The 26,415-nt window shown below is 54.8% G+C and overlaps 1 protein-coding gene across 1 annotated transcript; it reads left to right on the plus strand.

The window, feature by feature from the left end:
• Positions 1-63: 63 nt before the first annotated feature.
• F11R (F11 receptor) lies at positions 64-26,166 on the plus strand. The gene is made up of 10 exons (XM_036434419.2): positions 64-224; positions 22,212-22,280; positions 22,376-22,483; positions 22,608-22,754; positions 22,973-23,175; positions 23,330-23,432; positions 23,532-23,639; positions 23,783-23,795; positions 24,053-24,101; positions 24,724-26,166. The coding sequence occupies exons 1-10, from the start codon at positions 164-166 to the stop codon at positions 24,757-24,759; spliced, it is 897 nt and encodes a 298-aa protein (XP_036290312.1). The 5' UTR covers positions 64-163; the 3' UTR covers positions 24,760-26,166.
• Positions 26,167-26,415: the final 249 nt, after the last annotated feature.

Raw genomic sequence — 26,415 nt, forward strand, 5'->3', positions numbered from 1 at the left:
AGCGGAGCGGCGGCTGCCTCTACCAATCACAAGGCGCAGGGGCGTGGCCCCGGCCAATCGGGCTTTTGGGGGCCGGGCCGCGGCGGGACCCGGGCCAAGCTGGGCGCGCGGCTGGGTCTGTCCCGGGCTTGGCGGCCGGTTTCGCTTCGGGATCCTGATCGTGATGGATTCTAAGGCGAAAGTCGGGAGAAAAGAGTTGCTTCTCTTCGCGTCCGTGCTCCTGTGTAAGTTCCCGAATTCCGGAAAGGGCCGGTGGGCTGGGTCCCAGGTGGGAGCGCGCCGCCCCCACGGCCCTGCCCGCGGCCGGACGGGCCCGAACCTGCCGGCCTCACCCTCCGAGGCCTTGTCCCCGCCCGGCGCGCCCCGCCCTCCGCCCTCCGCCCTCCGTGCCGCGCGGTCGGCTCCGCTCCCGGACACTCGCCGGTGGGGAGGCTGGGGGGGTCGGGTCCCCTCCCTGTCCTGACCCAGGTGAGGGTCCTGCCTCCACGTGCCCCGGGAAGAGCCCCGCAACCCGACCCGCAGCCGCGAGCCCCGCTCCCTAAGGGACCCCAGGACTCCTGGGCGGCGGCCGGAGGGCCCCTGGCCCCGGGCTCGGCCGGCGGCGTGCGGGGCCGAAGAGGAAGTGGAACAAACCTGGGTTTTCTCCCGAAACCGCTTCCCCAGTTGCTCCGGGAGAACTTGGGCCGGAGACCGCACGGCGGCGGGCGCTCCGGGCCCCGCGCTTCTCCCGCTGGTCCCGCCGCCGCACCTCGGCCCGAGCGATCGCGGGCCGTGCGGCCGGGGAGCCCGCTGGCCGGGAGCCCGGGGAGCCCGCTGGCCGGGGAGCCCGGGGAGCCGCTGGCCGGGGAGCCCGCTGGCCGGGGAGCCCGGGAGCCCGCTGGCGGGGAAGCCCGGGGAGCCGCTGGCCGGGTAGCCTGCTGGCCGGGGAGCCTGCTGGCCGGGGAGCCCGGGAGCCCGCTGGCGGGGGAGCCCGCTGGCCGGGGAGCCCGGGGAGCCGCTGGCCGGGAAGCCCGGGGAGCCCGCTGGCTGGGGAGCCCGCTGGCCGGGGAGCCCGGGGAGCCCGCTGGCCGGGGAGCCCGGGGAGCCGCTGGCCGGGGAGCCCGGGAGCCCGGGAGCCCGCTGGCCGGGGAGCCCGCTGGCCGGGAAGGCCGGGGAGCCCGCTGGCCGGGGAGCCCGGGGAGCCGCTGGCCGGGGAGCCCGCTGGCCCGGGAGCCCGGGGAGCCGCTGGCGGGGGAGCCCGGAGAGCCCGCTGGCCGGGGAGCCCGGGGAGCGGCGGGCCGGGGAGCCCGCTGGCCGGGGAGCCCGGGAGCTTGCTGGCCGGGGAGCCGGGGAGCCCGCTGGCCGGGGAGCCCGGGGAGCCGCTGGCCGGGGAGCCCGGGGAGCCGCTGGCGGGGGAGCCCGGAGAGCCCGCTGGCCGGGGAGTCCGGGGAGCCCGCTGGCCGGGGAGCCGGGGAGCCCGGGAGCCTGCTGGCCGGGGAGTCCGGGGAGCCCGCTGGCCGGGGAGCCCGCTGGGTGCAGGTCCGATCGCTGCTCGCCGAGATCTCTCCGCCCGCTGCCCTCCCGGAAGGCAGGGCATTGCCCCGCGCGGCCGGGCCTCCCCGGCGGTGGGACCCCGGGTTCGGGAGGAGGAACCGCTGCTCTGCGAAGAGCTCCCGGAAGGGGGCGTCCTTGCTGGAGGGAAGGGGAGGGCGCTCCTCTGCAGGGAGTAGAGGACCGGCCCGGCTGGTGCTGCCCTCTGCCCGGCGGGAGAGCGGGAGGTGCGGGCCGTCTGGGTGGTCGTGGCTCCCGCTCCGGGTCCGGGTTGTGCCTCCCCCCGCGGGCGCCCCGTCGCTCCGGGCTCCCGGTGGCCAGAGCGGCTGGTCCCCGCTGCTTCGCGTGGACGGTCACCGCCTCAGGGCGCCAAGTTTGGGGTACATATGTACACACACATTGTCACACATTACACGTGTGCACACATTTTGTCACACAGGTACATGTGTGCATACACATTTTGCCACAGAGATACATGCGTGTACACATGTGTGTTCGCTTCTCCCTTTCTCACACAAAGAGGCACACCGCAGACACCCATCGCACCCTTCCTCCCGCTCCTCTCTGAAGGGGCAGGACTTCTCCCATGGGTGTCACCGGGGAGAGGACCCCCGGGGGCACCTGCTCTGTGGACACAGCAGTGGCCGCCACCCGCGCCTCAGGTTTGAAGGTGGGGCTGGGCGGTGGTGCTGACAGGGCTTGTGTTCCCTCCGGTCTGGTCCTCAAGCTCACTGCTTCCTGCTCCGGGTGCCCGGGGCCTCCACGTTCTCTGGGGAGACCGACCGCCCGGCTGAGGGGCCTGCGGGAGGCAGTGAGCAGATACGCCCTGGCCTCTGGCACTGACAGCCGCCCCCCGCCGCCCTGGCCGCTGATAAGGAGCAGGGCTGTCCGGCCCTGGGGAGGACTCGGAAGCAGGGGCTGGGCTGGCAGGAAGCTGGGTCCCTGCCCCCAGCACCGGCTGCCTGGCCGGCCTTCCTGGGCGGGGCTGGCAAGCTAGCAGAACTGGAATCCTGCTGGGAATGGGCAGGAGAGGCAGGAGGGAACTCCTTGTAGCCTGTGCTGCCTATTGTTGGACTCCCAAAGCTTTCCTCTGGCCACCTCTCTTTGTGCCCCTCCACCTCCAGGAATGAGGAGTGGGGACCTGGCCAGCCTGGGCGCGGAGCCTGTTTTTGAGTTCTAGTTGTAAAGCAATGTCAAATTCATTTGTTAATTCAGTAAATATCAGTGTTTACAATGTCTGAGCAGGTGCCAGAGATCAGGGATAAACAGTAACACTTGCTATGAAGTAGCTCTGCGGGGCCCTCACCTGTGTGGCTCCGTGGATAGAGCATCGGCTTGCGGACTGAAAGGCCCAGGTTCAGTTCTGGTCAAGGGCATGTACCTTGGTTGCGGGCACATCCCCAGTAGGAGGTGTGTGTTGTGGGGTCGAACCCTGGGTTCAAAATAAGACCACAGGAGGCTGAAGATTGATTTAAAAAAGCAGGCAAGGATTTATTGAAAAACTGGCCAGGACGGCCGCGGGAGCACCACATGCAGGTGGGCTCCACACACCAGCACTGATCCAGGTGCAGGCAATCCCTTTTAAAGCTTCAAACCACAGGAATTTCCCTTTGTTCTAAATTCTAAAGGCTGGCCAAAGCCTGTTTGGCTCAGTGGTAGAGCGTCGGTCTGCGGACTGAAAGGTCCCGGGTTCGATTCCAGTCAAGGGCATGTACATTGGTTGCAGGCATATCCCTGGTGGGGGGTGTGCAGGAGGCAGCTGGTTGATGTTTCTCTCTCATCGACATTTCTAGCTCTCTATCTCTCTCCCTTCCTCTCTGTAAAAAATCAATAAAAATATATTTTTTTAAATTCTAAAGGCTGGGAACATTGGAATGTGGCCCTATCTTGCCCATAATACAAAAGCAGAACTCAGAGGTTAATCTCTAAAGGTTATCTATAGTTTCTACCCCTGAAGCTACTGAGTCAGTGGGAGTCTATCTCCTGTAACTACCCTATTGTTTAAGCAAGTAATCGAAGATCCGAAGTCAGATAGCAAGGTTAAAATTCAAACAGCAGTTTTTACCCAAGTATGATTGCTACCATATTTCAGTGTGCAGGAGGCAGCTGATAGATATTTCTAACTCTTCTATCCCTCTCCCTTCCTCTCTGTAAAAAGTCAATAAAATATATTAAAAAAAAAAAGCTGAGGGAGCAGAGAAACTGGGCACCATGAGCCCACCCAGAGGCACTAAACCACGTGCTGCGAGCTCCGGCCCAGGGTCTTGGGAGGCTCCTGCTAGAGGGGACGTTTGGATGAATTTGTAGCGATAACCAGAGGCTGGCTGGCTCGTTTCCATCCCTCCCCTTCCTTCCTTTAAAAAAAAAAAGGAATTAAAAAAAATCACAAGAAAGCTACTTAAGGAAATTTATAATAACAGGGTATGTAGAGAAGACAAGGATTTCTTAATAAAGCAGTAGCAAGGAATGGGTGTTGGGTTGTTAGGTGCCCGGAGGCCTCCACCCTCTGGGACATCCTTCTGGTCCCAGCATCTTCCTCTGGCCCCGGGAGTGAGGAGCTGGCGGTGGAGCAGCCCTTGGTGGCTCTGCTCCCAAGGAGCGGAGACACCTCAACCAAGCAAAACAGAGCAGAGGGCGCCAGGAGCTGTCCAAGTACAACCTGTTTGGGAGCACAGAATGGAAGAGATTTACTTTTTTTAAGCCTTATTTTTATGATACATGCTCTAGGGAGAAAAATGAGAAAACACGGAGGAATACAAAGAACATCACATTAATCCTATTATCTGGAGAGAAACTTAATGCTGCCATTCCATTTCAATCTTTCCTCATATAATACTGGCACTCATTCTAAAATATGCTTTAAGCAAATTCCACTGTATGACTAGAACAGAATTTACTTGTTCACCCTTGTTGGCATTTAGTTTTCTTGGGTTAAGTTTCCTACCTTGCTGCTTGTAGTTGTGTGATTTGGGGCAAATATGCTCAGCCTTAGTGTTCTCATCTGTAAAGTGGAGGGTAACAATAGTACTTGTTTGTCTCAAGGTTTCTCTGAGAATTTAATGAGACAGTGCATACCAGACACAAATCTAAATGTGGGGTTTGGGTCCTCTCTGCCATCACTCCACTGGCACAGACAGTCACAAGACCTGCCCAGATGCCAAAACCGGTTTGGCTCAGTGAATAGAGCGTCTGCCTGCGGACTGAAAGGTCCTGGGCTTGATTCCAGTCAGGGGCATGTACCTTGGTTGCGGGCACATCCCCAGTAGGGGGTGTGCAAGAGGCAGCTGAACGATGTTTCTATCTTTCTATCCTTCTCTCTTCCTCTCTGTAAAGACACAATAAAATATATATTAAAAAAAAAAAAAAAAAAAAAGACCTGCCCAGACCTTAGGCTCTACTGCAGCCACAATGTAAGACAAGCACACGGATAAGTGTATACATAGAGCCTGTTTGGAAAATACAGTTTGCTAGCTTTCGTATTATTTGAATACAAAGTGATTTTCAGGCATTATATCTGCAGTCTTACAGCTTGGCACACCTGAATGTCTGGGAACATGCTTGATTGATTTGGGTGTGAATGCCAGCATCACCCCCTCCCCTTCTCGGTTCCTAAATCACTCTTCTCTCACCTCCTACCCATGTGCTGTCCACCTGCCCACTTTCCTGTTCTCACCAGAGTCCAGGTGACCTGTGCTCTCTTCGTCTCCTGGCATTTTTCTTTCCTGGAAATTTATCAAGACTCACATGCACACTTCAGATTTTGATGGTGTAGTAATCTATTTCTTTCTTTTTAAAATATATTTTGTTGATTTTTCAAGGCCAGCCACGCAGGCCTCCCCTGGGCTGTCAGGTCAGCATGTGGCCCCTTGCGTCCACAGAGAAGAAAGGAGAGGGATAGAGAGCTAGAAACATCGATCAGCTGCCTCCTGCACGCCCCCTTCTGAGAATGTGCCCACAACTAAGGTACATGCCCTTAACTGGAATTAAACCCAGGACCCTTCAGTCCACAGACCGGCGCTCTATCCACTGAGCCAAACCGGTTTTGGTGTAATCTATTTCTTAAAAATCTGTTACCTCATTTCACCATTAAAGTTTTATTTAATCATTCAGTGTTTCCTGGTGTGACTATTTTCTTATTTCCTGTTATCTTTTGTTTTGAAATATATTTTTTATTGATATCAGAGAGGAAGGGAGAGGGAGAAATAGAAACATCAGTGATGAGAGAGAATCACTGATTGGCTGCCTCCTGCACACTAGCTGCAACCTGGGCATGTGCCCTGACCAGGAATTAAACCATGACCTCCTGGTTCATAGGTCCACACTCAACACTGATCCACACCAGCCTGGCATGCTGATCTTTAATGTGATTATTTTCTCTTTTATTGAATCCATGTGTACAGCATAATGACTCACTATTTGTTTACATTGTGAAATGATCATCACAGTCAGTCTAGTTAACAACCATCACCATACATAGTTACAGATGTTCCTCCTTGGGTAAAAACTTAAATAATTTTTTTTTTTAATTCATTGGTTCTTTAAAATTGTGTTGTTTTTTTTTTTGTTTTTTTTTTTTTTGAAGTGAGAGAGAGAGAGGGAGGGAAAAAGAAAAAGAACATCATGTGTTGCTTCACTTACTTATATATTCGTTTGTTGCTTCTTGTATGTGCCCTGACATAGGGATGGATGATGCTCTAACCAACTGAGCTACTTAGCTAGGGCTCTGTGATGGTAAAAACATTGAAACCTATGAAGACTTTTTGTAATATTATTTGAGCCAAACTGTCAACAATTGACTGAGATGATGCTCCGGAGAATGGTGGATTTTCCTCTATTTTATACATTGCAATTAAAGGAGGGGACGTAGGTGGATTACCTGAAATCTATTGGTGATAGATTAGAGAGGCGGCAGCGGCGGATGGCGGGAGGGAGGGGCGGGGGGCACAGGCACGGTGGGGGCGCTGGGCAGGGCTATCCAAGCCCCTGGGATTGGATGAAAAGTAAAATGAAGGACACATAGGTGGTGCAGGATAGTTAACAGTCAACAGTTACCATGATAGCAATAACAATGGAGGAATCTGTGGTCTCCATCCTGGTGCCCAGCACATTAGGTTGTGCCTCCAGGCGTCCAGGAAAAGGGAAGTTACAAGTGACCCAGACATTTCAAGGATGTTACCATAGATACAGAAAGACAGACAGGCTCGGTTAAGGTAAAGGTTGACCTTGTCAGTGGAGATACCGGCCTCGGCCCACCATCACTGCTTTAGTTAGAGGCGGATTTCAGATCCTCTGTGGTGACTTTAGGCCTGAGTTTGCAGACCGCCACGCAGGCCTCCCCTGGACTGTCAGGTCAGCATGTGGCCCCTTCCATCCACAGAACTTTTAAGATTTACTTTCTTAGAAATTTTAAGTATACAATACAGTATTATTAACTATACTCATGCTATATATTACATTCCCACAAAATTTTTGCCACCAATCTGTTTTCTGTATCTATGAAGTTGTGTGTGTTTTGTTTTTGTTTTACATATTACTGAGATGATAGGGTATTGGTCTTTCTCTTTGTCTGGTTTATTTTACTTTGCTTAATGCCCTTAAGTCTGTCCATGTTATCATAAAGGGCAAGGTTTCATTCTTTTTTCCTTCCCTCAGAAATTTTATTTCATAATGAATTATTCATAGACAAATTATAAGTAACTATCTGTAGTAGTATAAATATATAGATATGTTTCCTTTTATTGGATGATGGCATTTTACCCTACTAATATAGCTCATTCTGTTTTTCCATTCCTCTACTGATGAAGTTGAAGATTTTATTCTTTTATGGCGGAATAATATTCATTATCTGTTGATGGATACTAAGGTTGTTTTCATAACTCGGCTATTGTAAGTGCTGCATTGTAAGTGCTGCACTGGGCATGGGGCTGTAACATTTTGAGTTAGTGTTTTTATTTATTTTTTTAAATATATATTTTTATTGATTTTTTTACAGAGAGGAAGAGAGAGAGATAGAGAATTAGAAACATCGATGAGAGAGAAACATCGATCAACTGCCTCCTGCACACCCCCTACTGGGGATGTGCCCGCAACCAAGGTGTGCCTTTGACCGGAATCGAACCTGGGACCTTTCAGTCCGCAGGCAGACGCTCTATCCACTGAGCCAAACAGGTCTCGGCAGTGTTTTTGTTTTTATTTTTGGGCAAATACTCAGGTGAAATTGCTGGCTCATGGTAGTCATCTTTTTAATTCCTCCTCTGGAGTCTCCATCCTGTTTTCCATAGTTGATGCACCAATCTACACTTCTCCAACAGTGCACTCTCCCTTTCTCCCCATTCTGGACAACACTTGTTATTTCTTGTCTTTTTGCTAATAGCTACTCTAGCAGGTGTGAGGTGTTCTATCATGGTGGTGTTACGCCCAGACTTCGTGATCCCCAAGGACCACCAGGGAGCTGAGTCCGATGCAATAAACGAAAGAGCCTTTTCCATGCTAGCATGGGCTCTGTCCTACTCACGCCATCAGCATGGCGGGAGAGAGCGAATTTTGCCCAGTCCAAGGGTTTTACTCCAGTCGGTGGTGATGTCACTGCCTTGGCTACCTGATTGGTTGGATGAGGGCTAGGGTTCAGTTACAGAATGGAGGATAACTCCGCCCTGCCCCACAGTGGAGTCAGGAGCCCATCCTCGCCCCGCCCTGCCCTCTCATTCCCCCCTTATCTAATGTGCCTGAGTCAAATCATTGACAGCCTACTTCCTTTCAGCATAAACAACAAATACAGTTACCAAGACCCTTAGTACCACAGTTTCCATCAGTATTGGCCTCACTGAAGTCCAGTTCCCCTCCTGCAGGCACCAGTTCTCCTCCTGGCCTGCGTGGAGCCCAGGCTGGGGATCTCACAGGTGAGGCCGCTAGTTGCCAGGATCCAGGCCATGCAGGAGCTGGGAGTCATGTAGTCAGGTTTGGGTGCCATCTACTTCAACAGCAGTGGGCGTGCTCAGGATAACAGTGCAGCGTCCCTTTGAGTCCTTGGGCAGTGAATTTCTTTACCCACATTGAGTTCCTGGGCTACAGGGTCTGCAGTGGGCACTGGCAGTGCATCTGGAACAAGCAAACTGCAGAGCCTGTAAGGACTTGAGCAAGGGAATGGTTACCATTCATGATACCCCCACCCCCCCCCCCCCCAAAAAAAAAAGGGAAACTTGTCTCAGTAAGGGGTATACCTCAACCTAATCTGAAGTGTCTACAAAAACTAGACCTTAATGCTGGTGGTTTAATCTCTGAAATCCACCTACCAATGCTCTCCTGGGGAAGATCCCTGGGACCCGAATTCCCAGGGGGACCCCCTTACCTTGCTTAGCATTTACCTGTGCACAGACAGTACTTCTAGCAACTCTGCCTCACAGAAGTTCAGAAGTCTTGGTGACACTTAAGTGGGTAACCTGGTGTCACTGGGCAACTCTGACCTAGAGCATCTGGGACCAACAGTCTTGCCATCTGGAGGGTCCACCAATCATCTGGTCCTTCGGTGGCTTGCTTCTGTTCAGCCGATTCCTTCCGGCTGCAGTTGGTAACCCTCTTTTCTCTGTGGATGGCACAGTGTCTCCATCAAAGGGCCTGGATTAAGGCCAAAAGTTCTGGAGCTGTGCCCAAATGGTGTGGTCCAGGGTGACTACCACTGCCCCTGCATATCAGGTCCCATCCTGAACATAACTGTTCCCATCCGTGAACAGTACCTTGTCATCTGTTACCTCTGTGCAGTCATGAATGGGTTCCTCCATCATCATCTGGAAGCAGGCTGGCAGGGTTGATGGCCAGAGACTTATGAATCCAGACACAGGGCTGGTCCAGGAGAAAAGCTTAGCTCCTGGCCCAGAGTCTGCTTATCTGCCTCCTTCACCAGCATTGCTATGGTGGCCACTGCCTGGAAGCATGCTGGCCACCCTACTGCCACAGCGTCCAGTCTCTTAGACAGATAGGCAACAGGTCTCTTCCAGGGACCTAGAGTCTGAGTGAGAACCCCTTTGGCAATGCCTCTTACCTCACTCACGTAGAGATGGAAGGGCTTTGCAACGTCTGGCAGGGCTAGGGCAGCTGCTGAGATGAGAGCCTTCTTTAGCTCCTCAAAGGCCCGTTGTTCCACTTTGGACCAGTTCAACAGCTGCATTTCCCCAGTACGTGTTCCTTCCGAGGACCACAGTCCTAGATGTCCAAGAAAAACAGGCAGTTTATCCGGTGGCTTCCTGGGCTGATGTACGAGTCCTATCGGCTCTCTTAAGACTAAATAGGCTGCCCCAATGCCCATCAGGAAACTGACAGGCTTGCCTCTCCTAGCTAACCTGTCAGGACATTCTCTTCATAACTTTTATAAAAATCTTATCTTCCAAAAATACATAACCATGCCTCAGATTTTAAAGAAAAGGCAAGGGAGGAGGGAGCAGGTCCATACACTGTTCCCAGGCCTCCAGCCGCTTGAAATTTAAAATGCCACATTTTTCCTACAGATACAGATTTATCTGCATTTCTAAGCTGCTGCCACCACCGCCCCAGCCACACTACTCAGGCGGCCCCTGAGGAGGAAGTGTGGGTCGCTCCAGCGGCTTCCCGGCTCCGCCTCCCCTTCTCCAGGCAGCCAGCAAATTAACCCAGGTGCCTGCTCCCCAAGCGAGGCCACCACTGCCCAGCCGCGCTCCGACGCGCAGACTGAGCCCCGCGGGAGCCCCCCCTTGGACCCAACGCCGCTAGGGGGCCCTGCACCGCCACGCCGGCCACACTTCGCCGGCTCCATCCTGGGGCGCCATGTTGCCCACACATACCAAACTCAGACCTGGGAAAGGTTTCTGCAGGTGAGGCAATGGCTCACGCCGCTCACCTCATCCTGGGAGAGGTTACCATCCCTCTCCCCACATGAGGGTCCCTCTAGGGCCCTCCTGGGAGGTCAGAGCATCTTCTGACCTCCTGCCCGTGGCCTTCATGGTGCGTCCACCAGGAGTATTCGGGCACCAATTCCATGAGGGGTTTTACGTCCCTCCAGAGTGCGCACACAAGGACACAGATACACACACAACTACCGCTGCCAGTCAGGCTCTCTGGATCGGAGTCCCTCATGGCCCTGGCTGGTGATCCCGGATGAATTCCCCAGACTTCGTGATCCCCAAGGACCACCAGGGAGCCGAGTCCGATGCAATAAACAAAAGAGCCTTTTCCATGCTAGCATGGGCTCTGTCCTACTCACGCCGGCAGCATGGCAGGAGAGAGCAAATTTCGCCTAGTCCAGGGGTTTTACTCCGGTCAGTGGTGATGTCACTGCCTCAGCTAACCCTGATTGGTTGGGTGAGGGCTAGGGTTCAGTTACAGACTGGAGGATAACTCCGCCCTGCCCCATAGTGGAGTCAGGAGCCCATCCTTGCCCCCCCCCCCCCCCCCCCACACTCACACACCACGCGTAAGCGCTAAAATGTGGGTCGAAGTTCTGGATAGACATTTTCCCAAAGACATACAGCCACTGAGAGGCCAGGGCGGGGCGAGGATGGGCTCCTGACTCCACTGTGGGGCAGGGCGGAGTTATCCTCCATTGAATGGGAGAAAATGTTTACAAATCATATATCTGATAAAGAGTTAATGTCCAAAATATGTTTTTAAAAATGCATTTTTAAAAACATTTTCTCCTATTCAATAAGCTGCCTTTTCATTTTGTTGATGGTGTGTTTCTCTGGGCAGAATGTGGATTCTTTCATTGTGCAGAAATATCATCATGCTGACTTAGGAATCACCAGGGATTTGAATGACATGCCCAGTACTGTGCTCAGCTTATGAACTGGGCAACAGATGGTCCATGCTGCCTGTTACTACGTGAGCCAATTCAGCGGAGACAGGGTGAATCCTCTGTGAGCGTTTATTCCAGTCCTGCCGGGAGCACGGAGAGCAGCAGGTCATCACAAACTTCTGCTCTGCGCCCCATAAACCAGCTGCCTCTATTGGGTAGAAGGACAAAGGTTACTGGGGGGCGTGGGGTACAGGCAGGGGAAGTAGGCAAAAGGAATAAAAATGAGTGCCATGGTTGCAGTTGCAGGCCAGCGGGGCGGGATCTCTGGTTGGGGCCTTAGGCTAATCTTTCTCTGACCACAGGCAGTTCTGGAAGGATCTGGGCCCCGCCTTCCAGGGTTGACTCCCAGGCCTCTGGGGTGGGGGGGTGGGGGGGTGGGGGGGGTGGGGGGGTGGGGGGGTGGGGGGGGTGGGGGGGTGGGCGGGGAGAGGACCGGCTCCGCCAGGTTACAATGTGCTTTACTCAGAACAAAACAACCTAGTTTAACAGAATGATCAGTATTTCTTTAACGATAGCTAGTTCTCAACATTTTATTTTTGTCCCTAAATTCCGACCTCTGATGGTTCTGCTCAGCCGTATGGCAAGCCCCACAGAACGGTGGAGCCGGGGCTGGAGCTGGTCTCGGCCTCCGCCTGGTCCTAGAGCACCCAGCCCGATGGGGTGGGCGGGTGCCTTTAGGGCCCTAACGACCACGCTAAAGGCCTGTTTTCGACTTCAGGCCCACTGCGGGCCCTGGGGGTGGATGGAATTTTGAAGGAACTGGAAACCTACTGAAGGGGCTGCCCACCCAAGGGGCCTTTGAAGATAGTGGGGTGTTTTAGTGGAGGCTGCTAAATGAGAGTTTGCATTACAAAACCTCCTGGGGCTTCCCACGTTCTGATCTCCCCTCCCCCGGGACTGGGCCCCCCCCCCCCCCATCCCTGCCGGAGGAGGGGCCGAGCTGGAGTAACCTTCCAGACTGCAAAGGACTTTGAAAACGCTTAATTGTTAAGCTGATGGAGCTACATTTTAAAAAAGATAAATGAACACTAGTTTCCCCCCCCTGAGAACTGTACATTTGGAAAAACACACACCTTTGCCAGTATTAATTTTTTTAAAGATTGGGTTTTAAATTAAGTTTGTTTTTTTCTTTTGTTAATGTAAGAAACATTCAAACCGGTAAAGAAATTTTGTGTTTATTTAAGCCAAACTATCAACAATTTCCAGAAGCAGAATCTCAATGTGTTGAAATAATGCCCCCTTTCCAGAAAATGGCAACTTTCACCTGTTTTTATAAATCATCAAAGGAGGAACCGCTGGTGGGTTACTTGAACTCCATTGGTGATAGGTTAGGCTGTAGGGGTGTCGAACTCAATCAGAGAAGGGGCCAAAATCTAAAATCCAGCCTAAATCGCGGGCCGAATGGTTTACTGAACAGTCATAAACTGTCATTGTGATGGAAACGCAGCGGAGTGCAGTGATGACAGCGCGGTGCGGGCCACATTGCAAGGCCTGGCGGGACGGATTTGCCCCGAGGGCCTTGTGTTTGACACATGTGGGGGGTGAGAGAAAGCAAAGGGGGGTGGGGTGTGAGAGAACCTCTGGGACTGGAGGAGATGCAGTGACAAGACTTACTAATTTTGCATAGGTGAGCATAGAATAGTTTACAGTCAGCAATTAACATGATCACAATAACGGAATTTGTGGTCTCCCAGGCACACGGGTCTGAGAAAAGAGAAGTTCTGAGTCACCCTGACATTCCAGTCATGTTATCATAGATGCAAAAGGAAATTGGCTCAGTTAAGATCAAAGTTGATCTTTTTCTGGGAAGCTTAGGACATGATTACCTACCATACACTGCCTTTTTATTTATTATTATTATTATTTTTTAAAAGTATTTTTTATTGTTTAAAGTATTACATTGTAGTAGCACATATGTCCCCCCCCACCCCCCCCACCCCCCGTTGACCTTCCCCCAGCCTCCCCCACCCCCGTGTCTTGTGTCCATTGTGCTTACATGCACCCATACAAGTCCTTCGTTGGATCTCTTACCCCCTCCCACCTTCCCCCTGTGGTTTGACAGTCTGTTCGATGCTTCTTTGCCTTGATCTAGTTTTGTTCATCAGGTTATAATGTTCATTATTTCCCATAATGAGTGAGATCATGTGATATTTTTCTTTGACTGGCTTATTTCGCTCAGCATAATGCTCTCCAGGTCCATCCATGCTGCTGCAAATGATAAGAACTCTTTTTTACCGCAGCGTAGAATTCTACTGCATACACTGTCTTTTTAAAAATATATCAGAGAGGAAGCGAGAAGGGGAGAGGGAGATAGAAACATCCATGATGAGAGAGAATCATTGATTGGCTGCCTCCTGCACTTCCCCTACTGGAGATCAAGCCTGCAACCCAGGCATGTGCCCTGACCAGGAATCGAACCTGGGACCCTTCACTCAAAGGCCAATGCTCTATCTACTGAGCCAAACTGCTAGGGCCATAGACTGCTTTTTAATTTTAGAAGTTTTAATTTCAGGTAATCAGATTGCTTTGAGTCTCTGAATTTGCGATGCCACTACCCAGGCCTTCCCTGAGCTGGCAGGTCAGCTTGTGGCCCCCTCCGTCACACTGGGTGTGGAGAAAGGGGCTTATTTTATCTGCTGGGCTCCTGTTCATTCATTGCAAATCTGAGCAGATTTTGCCTGGAGCAGTGCTCAGCTTCGCTCCCGGGATTACTTCTTGGAGGAGAGGGGACCTGTAGTGACAGTTTGCTCTGGGCTGTGGGAGCCTTGGCTCTGCTGGGGGAGGCTATTTTCTGGAATGCATCATGGAGGAAGAAAGAAAGAGGGGAGATCGTGGAGAAGGAAAGAAAGAGGGGAGATCGTGGAGGAAGAAAGAGGGGAGATCGTGGAGGAAGAGAGAGGGGAGATCGTGGAGGAAGAAAGAAAGAGGGGAGATCGTGGAAGAGGAGAGGGGAGATCGTGGAGGAAGAGAGGGGAGAGGGCTCAGGTGGCGGCACAGCGTGTTGTGAAAAAGCAGCTGCACTTCTCCGAGCGAGCGTATCCTGGTTTCAGTTGCTGGAGGGCAAACCACAGGAGCAGAGGACGATGACAGCTCCTCACAAGGTCAGGGCGCTGCGCCCCGTCTTGCGAAAGGATTCCGTGCTGTCTTAGGCGCCCTGGAAGCATGGCTCTGACCTGCACCATCGCTCTGCTCCGGGCCTGCTCCCCGCCCCGTGCACAGTAAACAGGACGCCAGCAGTGCACCCAGACTTGCTGCTTGGGGTGAAACGGTAGCGGTGTCCAGTACTCACAGCAGTGCCTGGCAGGTAGTGCGCGCTCAGAGTGTCCGCTCCTCCTCAGCAGTGGGACAGAGGGTGGTCTGAGTGGGATGAGATTAAACAAGGCAGAGAAGCCAAGTGGAGAATAATTGACGTTCTTCAGGTGATGTTGGCACGAAAACGTGGCAGTGGGAATCAGGCGGGCAGCTTGAGGGGATTTGGGAGATGACGTTGTAAAGCTTGGTGTTTGCCTGGAGTGAAGGGCAGATGGTGGCAGCCTGAAGGTGACCGAGTAAATGGCGATCCCGCCAACCTGGAGAGTGGGAAGGGAGGCAGGGGCGATGGCAGGAGGAGTGGTGGGAAGTCTGTGAACGTGTCAGGTGAGGTGGTGGCTAAAGATGGCTGGTGTGGTGTACATGGATTTTGGGCTGCACTGAGATTTCCTGGGGAATATGGAGAAGAGAAAAGGCCAGGATCCGTGGTCAGCAAACTGGGGCTCACAAGCCACATGTGGCTCTTTGGCCCCTTGAGTGTGGCTCTTCCACAAAATACCACGGCCTGGGCGAGTCTATTTTGAGGAAGTGGTGTTAGAAGAAGTTTTAAGTTTAAAACATTTGGCTCTCAAAAGGAATTCAAATAGTTGTCCTGTTGATATTTGGCTCTGCTGACTAATGAGTTTGCCGACCACTGCCCAGGATGCTGCTGGGGGTCACACGTTAAGAGATGGACAGAGGCGCCGAAGCCAGTTTGGAGTAGTAGATAGAGCTTCGGCCTGCGGACTGAAGGGTTCTGGGTTCAATTCCGGTCAAGGGCATGTACCTTGGTTGCGGGTACATCCCCAGTAGGGGGTGTGCAAGAGGCAGCTGATTAATAACTCTCTCTCATCGATGTTTCTGGCTCTCTATCTTTCTCCCTTCCTCTCTGTACAAAATCAATAAAATATATATTTTCTTTTTTAAAAAAAGAAAGAAATTGTTGTGCGAGGTGGCAGTTCAGTTGTTTACCTACGCCGCCATTTTGGTTTCTCCCCATCACTGCTTTTAGTTACAGTTTTAATTTCAGACTATCCTTTGTGGTGACTTTAGGTCTCTTGAGTTTTCAAAGCTGCCCGACAGGCTCCTCTGAGCTGGTCAGGTAGCATGTGGTGCCTTTTCCATCCACAAAGCTATGATAGCTATTTGGCCCTTCCTCTGAATCAGCCACTTTTCTAAGTCCTTTGTGTTGACTTATTTAACTCTCAGCAACAGCTCTTTGATAAAGAAACTGTGTTAATCCCCAATAAAAAAAATAATATATTTTATTGATTATTTTATTTATTTTTTTAAAAATCAATCTTTATTGTTCATATTATTACAAAGGTTCCTCATTTCTTCCCGCCTCCACCAGGTTCCCACCCCATCCTCCGCCCCCTCCGCCCCTTCCCCATCCCCCATTGTCCTCATCCATAGGTGCACAGTTTATGTTCAGTCTCTTCCTCCCTCCCTTTCCCCGATAGTAAATCCCTTTTCAGATAGTAAATCAGTTACTTAGCATTTTCTCATATCAATAATACCACCACATGCCCAATGATACACTTCACACAAAAGACATTTCCAAATAGGTCAACCAGCCTCATCCAGACCCCACCCAAGGCACTCACGGATCAACACCCCAGCGCTATACTAACTCAACACATCCAGATCTAAGCCTTCATCACTTGATTCAGCAGACCCTCAAGTTCCCGAAAAAGTTTCCAGCCATGTCTGAGAGGCAGCCATGGGGCAGGGGCAGGTGAGGAGCGAGCTGTTCCGGGCCTGGCTGCTCTGGGCCTGGCCTCTGTTGCTCTGGTTCGTTCCACAACCAGCTGCTCCGGGTCTGGTCACTGCCGCTCCCAACCTAGTTGCTCTGGACTTGGCTGCTGCTGCTCCGGGCCTGGCCGCACCCGACCCGGCTGTTCCGGGCCCGGCTGCTCCGGGCCTGGCCACTCTCAGGCTGGCAGCCGCTGCTCCGGGCCTGGCCACACCTGACCCGGCTGCTCCAGGCCTGGTCACTCCCAGCCTGGCAGCTGCTGCTCCGGGCCTGGCTGCACCCGACCTGGCTGCTCCGGGCCTGGCCGCTCCCAGCCTGACAGCCGCTGCTCCGGGCCTGGCCGCTCCCAGCCTGGCAGCTGCTGCTCCGGGCCTGGCTGCACCCGACCCGGCTGTTCCGGGCCTGGCCACTTTCAGCCTGGCAGCCGCTGCTCCAGGCCTGGCCGCACCTGACCCGGCTGCTCCGGGCCTGGTCATTCCCCAGCCTGGCAGCTGCTGCTCCGGGCCTGGCCACACCCGACCCGGCTGCTCCGGGCCTGGCCACTCCCAGCCTGGCAGCTGCTGCTTCGGGCCTGGCCACACCCGACCCGGCTGCTCTGGGCCTGGCCACTCCCAGCCTGGCAGCTGCTGCTCCGGGCCTGGCTGCTCCAGGCCTGGCCGCTCCCAACCCAGCTGTTCTGGGCCCGGCTGCCCCGGGCCCAGCCGCTTCGAGCCTGGCTGCTCCCAGCCTGGATGCTCCAGGCTTGGCTACTGCTGTTCTGGGCCTGGCTGCTCCTGACCAGGCTGCTCTGGGCCCGGCTTCTCCGGGCCCGGCCACTCTGGGTCTGGGTGTTCCTGGACTGGCCACCCTGGGCTTGGCCGCCTCCGCCTCAGGCCTGGCTGCCACTGCCCCAGGTCTGGCTGCTCCAGTGCTGGCTGTTGATGCTCTGGTTCTGGCTACTGCTGCTCTGGGGCCTGGCCGTTGCTGCTCCGGGCCCGGCTGCCACTGCCTTGTGCCTGGCCACTCTAGGCCTGGCCGCCGCTGTTCCAACATTCTGTCCTTTTTTTTTTTTTAAAACGCATTTATGTTGCAATGTTGGCTGGTGAGTTGAGTTCTGACTTAGTCTTTGATTTTTCAAGATTTTCTTTGTATTCTTTCTTAAGTAATTTTACTATCTTTTGCTCTCACTTGATTTCTTCACATTGAGAACTTCTTTGGTTTCTTCCTCCTTGTCCTGGGAGCTCAGCAGGTTGGCCTGTGGCACCCCTTTGTTCTCCGCGGGCTCCTGTGCTGCTTCAGCCTGTTGCTGGGGTTGGCGCCGCCCAGGAAGCAGACCCCGGCCTTGGCTCCGTTGCCCGCGCTCAGCGGTCGAAGGCTCAGGGGCATCCCCCACCCCTGGGGGCCCCGTCGCCCAGCTCCTTGCTGGTGCCCGGCTGGCCGGTGTCCTGCAGGGGCTCCTCTCCTCGTCGTGTTCCTCCAGTCTGGAGCTTTTTTTCTCCTTCCTGCTGGGGGAGTCTAGCATCAGGGTCAACAGACTGTCCTCTGCGTGCAGTGTGTGCAACTCTGGGGGCTCCGCTTTTTGCAGCTCCCCCAGGACTCCACCTCACAGCCCCGTCTCCCTCTGCTTGAGCCTGGGTCCCCAGGGATTGGCCTAGAACTGGAGTTCAGGGCAGTCGGGAGTGGGGCTCAGCACCGCTGGAGATTTTGTTTCTTCCCGCCAGGGCAATATAGCATCAGAGTCAACATTCTGTCCTCTGCATACATTGTGCGCGACTCCGGGGGCTCCGCTTTTCGCCGCTCCCCTGGGATTCCGCCTCACAGCCCCGTCTCCCCCTGCTGGAGCCTGGGTCCCCAGGGTCTGGTCCATAACTGGGGCTCAGCGCTGCTGGTTCGGGGGTTCAGCCCAGGCTGGTGGTTTTATTTCCTTCCTGCTAGGGAACGCCAGGCAGCACCCAGCCCTCTCCTCCTCTCCAGCTGCGACCTCTCCGCACGCACATGCGTGCGGGCACACACCATGTCTCCGTACCTTAGGCTTTTTTTTTCAGTTCCTCTGATTTTCCTTCTGGTTTTCTCTTTCCTTCTTGTTGTAGAATTTTCAGTCAGTCAACTACCTGTAGCTCTGGGCGATGTCCACTCTACATTTTAGTTGTATTCCATTGAAATTGTTGTGTGCTGCTGCGGTTAGATGTCTACCCGAGCAGCCATCTTGGATCCTCCCTTATTGATTATTTTATAGAGAGGAAGTGCCGGGACCGGTTTGGTTCAGTGATAGAGCGTTGGCCTGCGGACTGAAAGGTCCTGGGTTCGATTCTGGGCAAGGGCATGTACCTTGGTTGCGGGCACATCCCCAGTGCGGGGCGTGCAAGAGGCAGCTGATCGATGATTCTCTCTCATCGATGTTTCTAATTCTCTATCCCTCTCTCTTCCTCCCTGTGAAAAATCAATAAAAAAATATTTAAAAAAAAAATAGAGAGGAAGGGAGAGGGAGAGAGAGTTGGAAACATCATTGAGAGAGAAACATCAATCAGCTGCCTCCTACACACCCCCTATTGGGGATTTGCCTGCAATCAAGGTACATGCCCTTGACCAAAATTGAACCTGGGACCTTTCAGTCCGCAGGCCAACGCTCTTTTTTTTTTTCTTTTTCTTTTTTTTTCTTTTTTTCCGGCACAACACGTTTTATTTACCGACTGAGGCCCATCGCATGAGGAGGAGCCCCTCGGGGGGCCAGGACCCACGCCTGACTCTCAGTGTCCCCAGCCCCCCGCCTCTGTCCCCTCTGGGCCCTGCCTGTGTCCACTCCGGCTGCCCGAGCCTCACCTGTGCGCACAGCCTCCTGTCTGGCCGTTAGGAGTCCCGGCCTAATTTGCATATCACCTCTTTGTTAGACAGGCTGTTCTGGGTATTTTCAAAACTAGAGCCATGTTGGTGTCACGGAGATGTCACTCGGAAAGGGAGTTCACGCTCAGAAAACGCTCGGTTTGGAACAATGACCAGGAACGATGACAGAGGCCGCCAGCTGAAGGGCCGTTCCTTCTCTGGCATCAGACACAGCTGTTAGGCCGGGGCCAAGGCCTAACCCGCCCTCTCTCCTCTCCAGATCATCAACCTCCGGCAAATCCAGGAGGTGTTCAACCAGTTCCGAGTGGTTCTGACATAAGGGCCCTCCCTGCCCAGCTGACTCTCACCAGGGGCATGGGCTCCCCCGCGGGGCACCCCTGCCTCCCCCGTGCAGGTGCAGCCAATGCCCTGTGCCCTGTGCCCGTGCGCCCTGTGCCCGTGCAGGGCCAGAACCGAGTGCTCAGGATGTGCCCAGGCCCTGGTTCCGAAAGTCTGCCCAGAGCTCTCGCAGACCGACGTTCTATCCACTGAGCCAAACTTGTCAGGGCTGTTTATCCCCATTTTACAAATGGGCAAACTGAAGTTGAAGGTGACCAAGTGACAGAGATGGGGTTTGAATGCATCTGGTCCCAGCGGCTGGCTCAGGCCTGGGAAGGATTCGGACCAGGATGGCTGTGAAGTCCTGGCGGCCTGGAGGGGCTGGAGTCCTGGCAGGATCCCCAGCCACCGAGGGTGCGGAGGATTGACAGTTAGGCAGACAGCACTGCTGCTCAGAGGAAGGTGTGTGTGTGCGTGTGTGTGTGGGAGGGGGGAGGTTGAGGTGCAGGGTCTTGTCTTTAAAACAAGGAAATAGTAGCCTGGGCCACCCAGGAGTCAGGATTCCTGGGGAGAATGAAGGTGGCTGTAGCAAATGTATAATTACCGATGTGTTTTGGATCTGATTATCTGAAAGGACTCAAAAAGGAACTTTAGCTAACGTTATTTCAAAGGTTGGTTTTTTAGTTTAATTATGTTCTTCATGTGGGTGGTGCCATAGGTAGGGTTCTTAGGAACCTAACTGAGGTGTCAGCTATTGCACCAGACAGTGTTAGGGAGTGTGGGAAGGAGGGGAAGGACGCAGACCACAGAAGCCCTGCGGCGCCCACCGCTTGTAGGTGGGGAGGGGGCTTTGGGCACCTGTCGTCCTCTCGGACCAGGTGTGGTGCCGGCTGCCCTGCTGTGTCCCTTGTCCTTGGGCAGGGCCACGTTCTGGCTGTTCTCAGAGGGCTATCTATCTATCTATCCATCTATCCTCTATCTCTTTCTCCTTCTCTCTGTCATTAGTGCTTATGTGCATTTATTTTAATTTTACAAACACTGTGAATTAACCGGGGTCAGTCTTCCCTCCCGCGCAGGGGACAGGGGTGACCTGTGTGCTCATCTCAGTTCTGCCATTTCCACATGGGAAGCTGGGCAGGGCCAGCCCCCTAACCTGGAATGAGTTCATTTTCTCATCTGTAAAATGGGGAGGGAAGACTTACCTGGATTAATTCACAGTGTTTGTAAAATTAAAATAAATGCACATAAACACTCATGACAGAGAGGAGAATAGAGATAGATAGACAGCGAGCAGGAGAAGAGAAGAGGGTTGAGAGATGGAGGGGAGGGAAGGGGCCGGAGAGTGTAAAGAGCCTCTAGCTCATCCTTCAGATGGGCAGAGGGAGCTCAGGGTCAAGGCCCTGCTCTGTTGTGTGTAAAGGAAAATGCCGTATGTGTCAGGGTGTTTGCATTTACCTCAGAGGGCAGGATTCAACTCAAGGCTGCACGTGAAGCTCCATGAGTTTGAGTGTTGGGAACAGGAATGAGAACAAGGAGTTTCTTGTTCTCACTCCTGTTCGCAGTCCGGGCCCTTATTGCGTCTAGTGGTAGCCTTGGCCGCTCCGGGCAGCCTGCTGCCTGTCTGTCCACCCACCACACACCATCTTTCCTTGTCCTTGGGCAGGAGGAGATGCTGGTGAAATTCTCTGAGCCCAGTTCTGGTCCTGGCTCCATCTCAGAACCAGCAAGGTGACCTTAGGTTTTTGCCTCTGTTCCGTGTGTAAAATTGGGTGATAATACTGGTCCTGCTCGTCTGTCCTGCTTGTTTCAAGGGTCAAGCGACATCATGTGTGAGAAACACGCTGAGATGCACCCGATCCCCCGTGAGTGCTCCTCTGAGGCCGCTGGTCTCTGCCGATGGATGGTGGAGAAGTTGTGAACCTTGAAATGCTTTTTTGGGGAGCTGCTCTCGATTAGTGGGAATCTAATTAGATTACTGGGAGTCGGGGTGGGGGGGATAATAAAAAATGAAATAAATTACATTTGAAAAAAATATTTTATTTCCACTAATAACAGAAGTATTGGCCTGCAATTGTAGCAAAAGCATTTGAAGATTACTTAAGACTAGAGGCCCGGTGCATGAAATTCGTGCATGGGGAAGAGGGGGGTCCCCTCAGCCCAGCCTGCATCCTCTCCAATCTGGGACTCCTTGAGGGATGTCCAACCATCTGTTTAGGCCAAGCAGGCTTAAACGAGCAGTTGGACATCCCTCTCACAAGCCAGGACTGCTGGCTCCTAACTGCCCTCCCCTGCAGGCCTGGACCCCCCCCCCCCCACTTTTATTTATTTATTTATTTAATATATTTTATTGATTTTGTGCAGAGAGGAAGGGAGAGAGATAGAGAGCCAGAAACATCGATGAGAGAGAGTCATCGATCAGTTGCCTCTTACATACCCCCTACTGGGGATATGCCCGCAACCAAGGTACATGCCCTTGACTGGAATCGAACCCGGGTCCCCTCAGTCCCCAAGCCGACGTTCTATCCATTGAGCCAAACTGGTCTCGGCGCATATTACTCTTTTATTAGATAGGATATTGGTGTGAGATGGGCAAGAGCTTGACTCTGAGTCCTTGCACCTTGGGGGCTCAGGGCCACTGCCAGGTGCTGCCCTCCTGATGGGAGCCTCTCCTCCTAGGCTTGCTGGCGCCAGGCAGGGGAGCCGTGTACACTTCCAACTCCGAGGTCAAAGTTCCCGAGGATAAACGTGAGTTGGGAGGAGCTGGGAGGGTGGAGCCGGCCAGGGTCCTGTCTTCTCTATTTGCTGCTGCTTCCTCCCACTCACGTTGATCTCGTCTGTAGCCGCCAAGTTGTCCTGCTCCTACTCGGGCTTCTCCTCTCCCCGAGTGGAGTGGAAGTTTGCCCAGGGCGACATCACCAGCCTCGTTTGCTATAACAACAAGATCACAGGTGAGTCCTCCCCCTGGGTGCCAGGTTCCCAGGGCCTTCTCACCTCCTGCTTACCTGCCTCAGCGTCACGGGCACAGCTTCCCCAGCTCTCCAGCTCCCCCTGCTCTGGTTCCTCTCCCCGCAGTTCCCTTTGAGGACAGAGTCACCTTCTCCAACACTGGCATCACCTTCCACTCCGTGACCCGGAAGGACACGGGGATGTACACGTGCATGGTCTCTGATGAAGGTGGCACCGCCTACGGGGAGGTCAGCGTCCAGCTCATTGTCCTTGGTAAGTGCCAGGCCTCCTGTGCCCCCTGGGCATTGCTGCTTCCCCCAATGCCGGCTGGGCTCTGCCGAGCCGGGAGCTCGCTGATGGTGCAGGCTCTGGGCGGGGACTCGGTCACAGTGAGGGAGGGAGGCCAGCATGGTGGCTGGGGTACCGCCTTCACCAGCCACTTGGCCTCCAGGAGCCCTCCCTGCCCTGTGGTCAGCAACTTCTCTTTCCAGTGCCGCCATCCAAACCCACGGTCAACATCCCCTCCTCCGCCACCATCGGGAGCCGGGCAGTGCTGACCTGTTCGGAGCCGGACGGCTCCCCGCCCTCTGAGTACCTGTGGTACAGGGACGGGGCCCTGATGCCTCTGGAACCCAAGAGAAACCGTGCCTTCAGCAACTCTTCCTACAGCCTGAACCCCACGACAGGGGAGCTGGTACGGTGGGTGGGCTAAAAACGGGGGGGCACAGGTACGGAACCCCTGAAGGTGGGGGAGGACCGAACAGCAGGGTTTGCTGGGCTTTAGGATCCAGAGACATAAAAGGCAGGCGCTTGGCTTCTCAGCAGGACAGGGTGGTTTTCTGCTCCAGGTCTTCGATCCCGTCTCGGCCTCTGACACCGGAGAGTACTCCTGCCAGGCCCAGAACGGGTTCGGGAGCCCCGTGATGTCCGCCGCGGTGCGCATGGAGGCTGGTGCGTGCGGGCAGGGGCAGGGGGCAGGGTCAGACATGGTCCTTTCCTGCTGGCGGACCGCGTGGTTGGCACCGTGAGCGAGCATCCTTGTGTCTCTAGTGGAGCTGAACGTCGGGGGCATCGTGGCAGCCGTCCTAGTCACACTCCTCCTCCTGGGACTCCTGGTTTTTGGCATCTGGTTCGCCTACAGCCGGGGCTACTTTGACAGTAAGTCCTTGGCCTCAGAGGCCCTTCCTCCTCCCATCCCCAGGTGGGCTCTGCTCTGGAGCTGTGGGCTGCACCATGGCTCCCCTCTCCCTGGCTGAGCTGACTCTGTTCTGCTGACACTCACCGTGTTTCTTCTCTTCCAGGAAAGAAGAAAGGGTGAGTGAGGCGCTGTGTCGGGCTCTCCGAGCTGGGGAACAAGATGCGAGAGGGGCCCAAGGGTGGGGGCCGAGGGGGAGGCCTCGCCCGGCAGGGAGACAGCTTCCCGGCTCACTGTAGCCTGCGCTGTCCTTCCCCTCCGCGCCCCCCCCCCCCCCCCATCCCCTCCGAGGCCTCGTGATTCTGTCAGGTTCTCAGTTCTGACCTGAAAAGTTGGCAAGGAGAGGGGCTCGGGTCTGACTGCCCGTCTTCTGCAGGACCGAGAGCAAGAAGGTCATTTACAGCCAGCCCACCGCTCGGAGCGAGGCAAGTGTTGCGGGGGAGGGGCTCTGGGGCCTGGTGTGTGTGTTCATTGTGTGAAGGTCCTGTACTTTGGTTGCAGGATCCCTGGCCTGGGTGGGGCTTGTGCAGGAGGCAACCAATGGATGTTTCTCTCTCTCTCTCTCTCTCTCTCTCTCTCTCTCTCTCTCTCTCTCTCTCTCTGTTCTCCTCCTCCTTTTGACTCTTTAAAAATCAATGGAAAAATATTGCCCAAAAGGAGGAAGAGGAGGAGAAGGGGGGTAGGAGGAGGGGGTGGGGGAAGGAGGAAGTGGGGGAGGATGGGAGGGGGAGGGAGAAGGAAGGAGGGGGAAGAGGAAAAGGGAGGGGAAGGGGAAGGAGGAAGGGGGAGGGGAGAGGGGAATGAGGGGGAGGGGGAGGGGAGGAGCAGAAGGAGGAGGAGGGGGAGAAGGGAGAGGAAGTGGGAGGGGGGAGAAGGAGGCGGAGGGGGAGAAGGGAGGGGAAGGGGGGAGTGGGGGGAAGGATGGAGGAGAAAGAGGGAGGGGATGGAGGGGGAGGAGAAGGGAGGGGAAGGGGGAGGGGGAGAGGGTGGGGAGGAGAAGGAGGGAAGGGGAGGGGAGACTGGAAAGATTGACGGTTGTCTCCACAGGGGGAGTTCAGACAGACTTCGTCCTTCCTGGTGTGAGCCCTCTGGTCTGGCCACCGCTTTCCTTGGGTGCTGCAGACTCTGGCCCCGAAGCGAAGCCCGTGCCCAGGAGGCCTGGTGTCTTCCCGCCCCGCCCCGCCCCCTCTGTCCTCACATCGTCACGTCGCGATGTGTTTTTAATGTCAGCCCACACCCTCCCTCCTCCGCGCTGAGGCCCTGGGATGCCCTCGGGGAGCCCGGCTGGGGGAGCCCGTGGGGAGGAGCTGCGGGGCGTTCGGTGCGGAGCAGCAGTCCCGGCGCCGCCCGGAGGAGACCCGGGGCCGGGGCAGCGCCTCGGGCCCCGCGGGGAGGGGGGCCGGGGCGTCCGAGCCCGGAGCCGGGAGCCGGGAGGTGTGAGTCCCCGGATGATGCTAGAAATAAACCTCGGACCGAAAGCTTCTGTGGTGGGAGGTGAGGTTCTTCCACTCCTCCAGACCAAGAGGAAATGCCTAACGCCCCCCCCGCAGCCCGGGCTGCGACTCCCATCCCCCCGCAGCTCCCCACACGGCCCCGCACACACGGAGGGCACACACGGAGGGCACACACGGCCCCGCACACACGGAGGGCACACACGGAGGGCACACACGGCTGGCACACACGGAGGGCACACATGGCCCTGCACACACGGAGGGCACACACGGCTGGCACACACGGAGGGCACACATGGCCCTGCACACACGGAGGGCACACACGGCTGGCACGGCCCTGCTCACACGGCGGGCACACACGGTCCCACACACACGGCTCAGCACGCACGGTCCTGCACACACGACGGGCACACACGGCTTCGCACACACGGCGGGGGCACACGGTCCAGCACACATGACCCCGCACACACAGTCCCGCACTCACGGCCTCCCACACACGGCTCCGCTCTCATGGCCCCGCACACACGGCGGGCACACACAGTCCCACACACACATACACACACACACACACACACACACGGCCTCGCACACACGCCCCCCCTCACCCCCCAACGACCCCGCACACATGGTGAGCACACATGGCCCCGCACACACAGCCCCGCACACAGGGCGGGCACGGATGGCGGGGCTGCAGCACAGGGCGCCAGCCCAGCGGGAAAAACAACCACCAGGCAAAGTCACTCACCAATCAGAATCCCCCGACGGAAATAAAGTCTGGTTAGTCGATGAAAGTAGAGATTAGGACACGTTCCAGAGGAATGTGAAGCAGTTTCAATCTGGCCTCTTGGGGAGAAGGTGGGAGTGAGGGAAGGGCCGGCATAGGATCCACTTGGCGAGTCAGCTGTTACTGCCTTGGAATTCACCTCTGGCTACAAAACATGTCAGCTTTGTGGAATGTCAAAACCATTTTTTAAAATAAGTTGTTCACATTCAGTTTATTTAAGTCTTGAAGTAAAACATTTAAAGAATTTTGTCCTTCAAAATTCTTCTGATAGTCTTACTGATTAAGAAGTTTGCCCTGACCAGTTTGGCTCAGTGGATAGAGCGTCGGCCTGCAAACTGAAAGGTCCAGGTCTGATTCCGGTCGAGTGCATGTACCTTGGTTGCGGGCACATTCTCAGTAGGGGGTGTGCAAGAGGCAGCTGATCGATGATTTCTCTCTCATTGATGTTTCTAACTATCCTTCTCTCTTCCTCTCTGTAAAAAAATAAATAAAACATACTTAAAA

The sequence above is a fragment of the Pipistrellus kuhlii genome, unplaced genomic scaffold (genome assembly GCF_014108245.1).
Source record: "Pipistrellus kuhlii isolate mPipKuh1 unplaced genomic scaffold, mPipKuh1.p scaffold_m20_p_121, whole genome shotgun sequence".
Lineage (NCBI taxonomy): Eukaryota > Metazoa > Chordata > Mammalia > Chiroptera > Vespertilionidae > Pipistrellus > Pipistrellus kuhlii.

What these genes read in the sequence shown, in the direction of transcription:
- F11R (XM_036434419.2), top strand. Translation starts at nt 164, where the DNA reads ATGGATTCTAAGGCGAAAGTCGGGAGAAAAGAGTTGCTTCTCTTCGCG. An exon ending in CAAAGTTCCCGAGGATAAAC is followed by an intron (nt 22,281 to 22,375) that starts GTGAGTTGGGAG and finishes TCTCGTCTGTAG; the next exon opens with CCGCCAAGTTGTCCTGCTCC. An exon ending in CTATAACAACAAGATCACAG is followed by an intron (nt 22,484 to 22,607) that starts GTGAGTCCTCCC and finishes CTCTCCCCGCAG; the next exon opens with TTCCCTTTGAGGACAGAGTC.